The sequence below is a fragment of the Aptenodytes forsteri genome, unplaced genomic scaffold (genome assembly GCF_000699145.1).
Source record: "Aptenodytes forsteri isolate BGI_AS27 unplaced genomic scaffold, ASM69914v1 Scaffold289, whole genome shotgun sequence".
NCBI classification, from domain to species: domain Eukaryota; kingdom Metazoa; phylum Chordata; class Aves; order Sphenisciformes; family Spheniscidae; genus Aptenodytes; species Aptenodytes forsteri.
Genome location: NW_008795025.1, coordinates 2342354 through 2350434, shown reverse-complemented (window position 1 = coordinate 2350434; position 8081 = coordinate 2342354). Strand labels below are relative to the sequence as shown.

Below are 8081 nucleotides of genomic sequence, written 5' to 3'. Positions count from 1 at the left end.
CCTCAGCATCATGCACGGCCCCTCGGCCGCCGAGCCCAAGCTGCTCTTCTCCGTCCGCAACGATTTCCCCGGCGAGATGGTGGTGGTGGATGACCTGGAGAATACGGAGCTGCCTTACTTCGTGCTGGGTGAGCCTCCGGGCGGGCCTGCGGGCAGCGCCGGTACGCGGCGGGTCCCCTCCCCTCCCAGCAGCGGGCCCCGAGCATCCCCGGCTGCGGGGCTCCTCCCTGCGGCACCGGCGTGCGGGTACCCTGCAGCAGCTCGGCCCCGGTGTCGGTTCACCCAGCTGCAGCATCCCGGCCCCGGGGCCGGTTCACCCCGCTGCAGCATCTTGCAGCACCGGGCTGGATGCTGTGGAGGTGCTGCAGGCCTGGGGTGCTCGGTGCATCCCTGGGTTGTTGTCCGCAGGGCTTATCTCCAGCTCAGTGCACGGCCACCAGCGGCTCGTGCTGGCAGGAGGCCCACAGTCTGCTTCCAGTGTAGCTGGCCGGAGGTGAGGGTTTCTGCCTTGTGTGCCCCCAAGCAGAGTCACTTTTCCTGCAGCCTCGTGCAAAAATACTCCAGTGTCCAGCATTTCCCATCCCACCTGTGTGTGCTGTCTCCAGTACTCCTGCCCCCGGGTTTTAGGGTTTGGCCTGCTCACATGGTCCAGGTGTTTTCCACCCACACTAGCTAGGCCCCTGCACTTCACCCACTGTGAGGCACATCTGCCCAAATCTTCATCTTTTCTTCAGTTTTCATCCACCAAAAAAGCCAAGGATTTGCTCTTTTCTTTATGCAAGGCCTCTGCCACTTGTGCGCAGGGACCCACTGCCCTCCGCGCCACCTGGAACAAGTTGCTGAGATTTTTAATTTCTAGTGATATTTGTGCAGAGTACCAGTTTCCTACCACTGCCTGCATGTAACACCCCGCCCCAGGCAAATGCTGCCGTCACTTTCCTAGCAGCCCCGTGGGGGCTGTCCACACCTCCTGCAAGCATTGTCCATCTGTTGCTGCTCCAGCAGCACCTTGGGTGCCCTGTGAAGTTTTTAAAATGCCACCCTTATCTGAATGTTATCCCAAAAATGAGGCACTGGCGTGTCGCTTTGTGTGGCATTGTCCCTCTATGCCACCCTTGTGTGCAGGCAGAGCGTACAGTTGGCTCCAACCTGTTTTTCTCCCCAGCACTTCATCACCTCCCTGGCCCCCAGACCCTTCTGCGTGCAAAAACACCCCCGGTCCTGGGTGCTGTGTGGGCTCAGGGCAGCGCTTGTCGCTGCATGGGCATCTCCCTTCTCCCGTGAGAAAGGCAGAGGCAGGTGGGGGCTGTTGATGCCATGGCGGGGGGGCTGTGCGGGGACACCCACAGACGATTTGCTCAAGGCCAGGGGCTGTGCGGGGAGGGGGCAGCAGGCTGTGCTGCTCCCTAGTCCCCCGGTCCAAGCCCTGTGCTGCAGGATGCTGCAGCGGAGGCCGGAGAGCGTTGCTGTGGCAACGGGGCGGCAGAGCGGCAGATGCAGGGGACGCGTAGGCATGGCCACCAGCCCCGTGCTGCCTTGATGCCCCAAAGGCGACATGGGTGCTTGTCCCCTGCCACCCTTGGACCCGATCCCAGGGAGCTGGACCCCGATGGGTCCCAGGGCCTGGGATGCTGCCAGCGGGGAGCATCTGGGCAGGGATGTATGGCTTTGATTGGGCAGGCGTCCCCGGGCATGGCCCTTGGCTGGTACTGCGGGGATTTCCCCTGGGATTTTTCAAATCCACGAGGTGCCATATGCTGGGCAGCGCAGGAGAGGACCCACCTGCCCTTACAGCCCCCACTGCACCGAGGACTTGCACTGATGATGCCTGGCAAGGTTTGCTTTCACCTCCTTCTGCTTATGGCCACCGAACAAATATGAGGACGGTTGGCCCTGTGTCAGCGCACCCTGATGTCCTGGTGGTGGCTGGGCTGTCCTGGGCATTGCCGCCTGGGACATCGGTCCCCTGAGAGCCTGTCCGTGCACGGGGCTGCACCAGCCCCCGGCATGCAAGGGTTTGGATTGTGGAGACACAGAGGTGGTCCCAGTACAAGTCTCCCACCGTGGGATGCTGGGGCTGGGCTGGCAGGACAGGGCACCTCATGGGCCCCCTGTTTGCCAGGGTTCTGGCTTGGTGGCTCCCAGGAAATGCCACATTACATCTCCCTCCCTCCTGCGAGAGAAGGGCTTGCTTTGAAGCCGGCATGGCCACTTTGCCATGTGTGGGTATTATTATTGTTGTTGTTGTTCTGCTGCTTTGCCATGTGTGGGTGTTGTTATTATTATTGTTGTTGTTGTTATTATTATTAGCCTGGGCACTGCTTTTGCATGGCAGAAGCCCTGAAGTGCAAGAGGTCTTGCAAGACCCAGACTTAGTAACTCAGATGCTGCATCCTCTGAAGCCGGAGAGCTCCCATCCCAAGAAACCCATGGGGCAGAGAGCATCACTGCTGGCCTGCGCACTCGGTGGGGATGTGGCCATGTCGGGTCGATGCATAGAACCGGTGTCAGTGGCTGTTTGTGTTTCCACAAAGCTTGTGTGTGGCTGGAGGGTGCATTTGAGCATCCTTCCAGGAACCTGGCTTCACGCAGTGCTGATTGCACCGTCCCTGGCAAACCCCAGACCCATTAATTGTGCCCACCTTGTTGCATTTGAATGTACAATAATGTGTTGGAGTGGTGGATAATCCCCACATCCACCTCTGTGCCTCTGAGCCAGGTCTGGTTCAGGGTGTCTCTACCAGGGAGGGAGCTGGGTGACTGGGAGCTTGCTCCTTCTCCTCTTGGTGGTTTTTGCATCCAGGGCCTGTGTACAGGGAAGGGGTTCCCAAGGGGAGGGGAGCTGCCCCACCAGCTGGCAGGGGCTTGGACCGGACCCCAGGGTGCTGCCCCCGGGCTGGGGAGGGCGTGGGTGTGGGCTTTGAGCACTGCGAAGGGCAGGTGGTGCTCCATGGGTGCTCCTGGCAGTGGCACATTGGCTCTGCCACGTGGGATCTCGAGCAACTCACTCAAGGTTGTTCTGTGCCTCAGTTTCCCCACAAAGATGGCAGGAGTGTGCGGGAAGGTGGCTGCAGCAGGCTGGGATCACAGCAGGGGAAGGGGTGAGGGGAGCAGCCAGGAAAGGGTCAGGATCAGGGAGCCCAAGGGTATCCAGGTGTCATCCCCTGCCGGCCCTGGCTGTCCCCCTCAAAACTCCCCCTAAATATTTCAAGTGCTTTCAAGCTTGGCTGGTGTTCGTGGAGACCGGCGTGTGTGGTTTTCCCTGCCTTGGTGGCACCTCCCTGCTGTAGTGGCCAAGCTGGGCATCCCACCAAAGGGCACATGGGTCAAGGTTTTTCCCCTGGCTAGAGATGTGCTGGGGTCTTCGGAGAGCCATGTATGTTGCTTGCTAAAAATAGGGTGCTGGGGGTGTGTGTTGAACTGGGCACCCCAAAAATGGCTGTCACTCCCTACCCCTGACGAGACGCTCTGGTAACATAATCAACTTAATGATGAGTGTGGAGGTTGCGGGCATCCCCTCGCTGCTGGTGGGTGGTGTGGCAGGGACTTTGATGGACCCCCCTGAGCCAAGCTCTGCCAGGGCTCGCCCGTGTGGGCGGGGGTGATGGGGACCTGGGGGTTGTCTGCCCGGCCTTGGGGTCTGTGGGGGGCGGTGGGAAAGTCATGTGTGGGGACTGGCATCCATCCCCTTCATGCGTTTGCTTCTCCCTGCTGCAGGTAGCAGTGAGCTGTGGCTCAGCTGGGGACTAGGGGGGATGCGCTTGCTTTGGCTTGCCCTGATCTGCTGCTCTGCGGCTTTAGCTTTATATTTATCTCTACTCAAGAGGGTGAGGCATTGCTTGCTGCCCGCTCTCCGTGGAACATTTTTGGGTCTCACCACCCTCAGCCCTCCCGGTGCCAGAGGCAGGTGTGTTGAGTGCATTAGTGCTCAGCCCTCCCAAATGTGGGGACTCCGTGGCTGCTCCCATGTTCCTCTGAAAGCAGAGGGATAGTTTTTTGGATTATTATTGCTGGTTTATGGCAAGGGGAGGCACTTGGGCAGGGCTTTCAGCTGCTTCATAGCTCCCTTTGCTAATGAATGGAGCGTGTTTTAATTGCACTGGCTGCCTTCTTGTGCACGTGGTCCCCATGCGCATCACCTTTCACGCTCGTACCCATAAAAAAACACACGGTTTTATATGCATGTCCTCAAAGGGACTCTGACACCATCCCCCCCCCCCTTTTGCTGCGAGGTTTTTTCCCACCTCCTGAATTTTTGGGAAGCCGTGAGGGCGTGGGAACAGGGATGGGGCTGCTCGCTGGCGTGCGCTGGGCTGCCTGCATTTAAAAGCACCTGGTTTCATCCTGCTTTAAATCAAGGAAACCTCCCTTTGAGATGGTCGCCTTTCATCTCGTTTTGTGTTTGTTGCATTAGTTGTATTTTTTCCTGAAGGGAGGCCGAGTCTCACTGGTCAGTGGCCATTAAGAAATGCTAATTAGCAGCTCAATATTCCCTGTCTGCTAACCTTCACAGCCCCTTCTTCCTTGCTGCTTGGCTTGGCAGCATCCAGCCGCATTTGATATGTGATTAACTGGATTCACACTCCTGCGGGCTGCTAATTTTTTTGGGCCCCATCCTTCACAGGTTACAAACTGGCAAGTGGGATATTTATTAGCGTCCTAGCTTCCCACGGCCCCTTGGGCTCGGCGGAAATTTGCAATGCAATTAAAAACTGCGCGAAAGACAGCTTCTTTGACTCCTTCGCCCAAGTAACGCATTAGATATTTGAAAAGCAAAGTCTTGAAATGCAGTTTTGTGCATAAAATGGACTTGAGGAATGAGAAAGCGGAGCTGATGGGTTGAACCCGTGCTTTCTGGGTGCCGGATAATTCAAGATCTTGAAATACCAGATGGTTTCTCGTGTTCTGTTCTTTTTTTTTCCTGAGCATGGAGGAGCTGAAGGAGCTTCTTCTGCCTCCTCGGTTTCCAGCCCAGCTGCCGTGCCCTGAAACAAGGGCAGCGCAGGCCCTTGCCCCCCAACTTCCCCCACTCCCCATCGCCCTCACAGGAGCCTTGGCAGCAGAGGATGGGGGAAGGTTCTTAACTTCAATGACTTTAATAGATTATCATAAACTCAGGCCTTAATACAAGCTGTCATGATTTCAAATTATCTTACTTTTAAATTAAATAGATTCCTTTTTAAATACAAAATCAATTCTAATTTTTTAGAGGGGTGAGATTTTTCAAAGGCACCAATGAGTTGGGCATATTTAACTGCCCTTGAATATCTCCCCAAAATATCTAATCAATTTTTTTTGTTAAATCTCTGCTAAGCTCTTAACTGTGCTGGTGGATGCTCTGGCCATGACTTCCCTGGGTTAATAACGGGGGGATAGCATGGGGGGTTGTAGCAATGCAAGACGGACTGCCGTGGGGATGCGGGCTGCCGCTAATCGGGGTGACAGGCCGCCGGCACGCCTGCCCGTCCTGGCTCTCCTTCCAGGCTGCACGGGGAGGCGGCAAGATGTGACACTCATCAGCTCTCATCCACGTCCTGCGCGTCTCCCCACTGCCGTGGACTGCGGGAGGTGGTGTTCCCCCGCTGTCTGCCCTTGACCCCCAGCTCCTAAATGGAGGGAAGCAGGAGCCAAGGGGCTGCAGGATTGCATTATCCTTTTTTTTTTTTTTCCTACATCAAATGAGAAGAGCATCCCGTTGGGTTTTGGTTGGGGGTTGCTTGGCCCCACTCTGCTTGCTTGGATCTGGGTGCTGGTTGTGGGTCCCAAAGCTGGTGGCACGCAGGGCAGCTCTTTGGTCCCAAGCTTTCCACGGTGGGAAAGGGCATCTTGGGGTGTTGTGGTGCTGGTCCCCAGCTCAACTTCATTTCCAATGGAGGTGAGGGCACCCTAGTATCACCACTGGAGCTCCCCTTCCCTGTCATGCGTCCCCATCCTGCATGGGACCAGGGCATGGCAGAGGGCTGCAGTGGGGCTGGTCCCACTGTGAGACCCACATCATCGCTCTGGTGCGAACCTTGCACCTGGAAATAGGTGTAATGGTGAAATAATGGAGCAAATATTAAGAAATTCTTAAGTACCTAGAGAATAACCCAGTTAAATTATACCAGAGGAGCTCAATTGCCTTGCTTAGATTGATTGAATTACTAAATGAGCCTGACTAATGGAATGGAGTGGATATATTGGACTTTTACTCAAGATCCTGAAATAATTTCTCTAATAAGATTGTGAGCCATTAATTGAACTTGGCTTTGATCCTGGACACTGTCGCATGCACTGAAACCTGGCGGTATGATCTATGCTCCCGCGTGCCCGGCCAAGGGGGCAGCTGCCGGCACCTCCCCACTGGGCGGTTTGGAGGGTGGCCAGGGGGTTCACCGGGGGGGTCCTGGTCCCAACCCACCCACACCAGGACCTGCGGTGGAGAAGGGACACTGAAACACCCCATCTTGGCAGCCCTCCTGCCCCTTGGCAAAACCCACCCTGGCAGTGGGATGTGCTTAATCCCCTTCTGCTGCCAGCAGCTGATCGTCTGGCCAGGGTCCTAACCCTAGTTCCCATCGCTGCGGGGTGAATTTCAGATGGATGCTTTGGGGTTTACATCTCCTGCAAATCCGGGGGGTGCCACCTTCTTCCTACACCCTCTTGGAGTGATCGATGCTAGTGGTGGGACGTTATCCGTAGCATCCAGAGCACTGCCGGCTGCCCAGTCTGTGGTGTGAGATGCTTCCCTCCCCATTGCTTGCCGCTTCCTTTTTTCTCCATCAAACCTGGCCCATTGCTGAGACCTCAGTGCTGCTGCACCTTCTTCCCCCTCTGATGCTTTAGTGCTTGCTTTTTGCACTGGAGGTGTCCTCTTGGGTGCTGGCAGCAGAGGCCAGCATGCCCCAAAGGGTGCCACCAAGGTCTGGGGGATTGCAGAGCTTCCAGCAAAGCAGAGAGGGGCCTGCCGAGGGGATGCATCCTGCCCTCGACCTACCCTGCAGCACCTGGTGGAACAGGACAGGCTCATCTAATAGGGTTTGGATGCAAACTGCTGGTGGGCCCCCATTCCTGCCCTTGCTCTTGGCCATGCAATGTAAACCTGACCTCTCTACATCCCTTTTCCAGCTGAAGGATGGGGCCAGAGTGGGTGAGGTGACCTGCTCAGAGCCACTGAAGCACCAAGCGCACCACCCATGCCTGGTCACACACTCTCCTCCGGGTGATGGAGCCCAGCACCAGCCTCAGCTATGAGCAGAGGCAGCCCTTAAAACCCAGCAGCCGGGGTGGAAAATGCTGCAGAAAAGTGGGCAGCATCCCTGGGAGGAGCACGGGGTGCCCCATGGCCAAACCGGGGGTGACCAAGGCTCAGGAGGGAGGCACAGGGTGTACAACCCCATCCTTATGGACACCTTGCCCCCATGCTGTGCCCATCACCAACCCGCTCTCTTACTAGGAGTGGAGGTTTCAGGGGAATGGCAGATGCAGAGGGCCTCTTGTATATTTTTTCTTAACCAAGGGAAAAAAAAAAAAGAAATAGGGATTTCGTCTCTGGGAACCCGTTGCTACAGCAACCGTGCATCCAGCCAGCTCCAGTGGCAGCGGGGCTGGGAGGGGATCTCGCTGACCCAGAAAGCGGTGGGGGGAGTGGGCTGTGGGGCCACTTGGCGTTTCAGTGGTGGATATCAGGGTCTGGCAGTGCCCAGCAGGGCAGGCAGGGGACCGGCACTCAGCCGAGGGGGCTGCAGGGTCTGGCCGATGTTTTGGCTGGATATGCAGAGCAATGCTCCTGGCTCCCTTTAACCACTCCCAGCCTTAATATCTCAGACCATAGCCTGGCAGGGATGCTCAGGCTTGCTCCCATTCCTGTGCTGAGACCTGTCCCAGTTTCAGGGGCCAGGCTGCCCGCGTGGGTGCTCCTCGAAGGCCCCCAAAGCTTTGCAGGCATGATTTACCCCCAGGAATTGGCTGTGGTCCATGCAGTGGAGGGGACCCTCAGGCAGCCGCATGCCTCCCTGATGCTGTTATCTCACCTCTGCCCTGCTCTTCCCATGCCAGTGGCATTTGCTCCTGGGCCGCAGCCCATTTCCTACCATTTTATT

At 56.8% G+C, this 8081-nt stretch overlaps 1 protein-coding gene across 1 annotated transcript in view; it reads left to right on the top strand.

Annotated features, from left to right (window-relative positions):
* The window catches only part of ASTN1 (astrotactin 1), a 55677-nt gene that overhangs the window by 1108 nt on the left and 46488 nt on the right, over positions 1–8081 (top strand). Inside the window, exon 2 of the mRNA XM_019471142.1 lies at positions 7–128. Within this exon, the coding sequence (XP_019326687.1) occupies positions 7–128 (122 nt within the window). The remainder of the gene's footprint in view (positions 1–6; positions 129–8081) is intronic.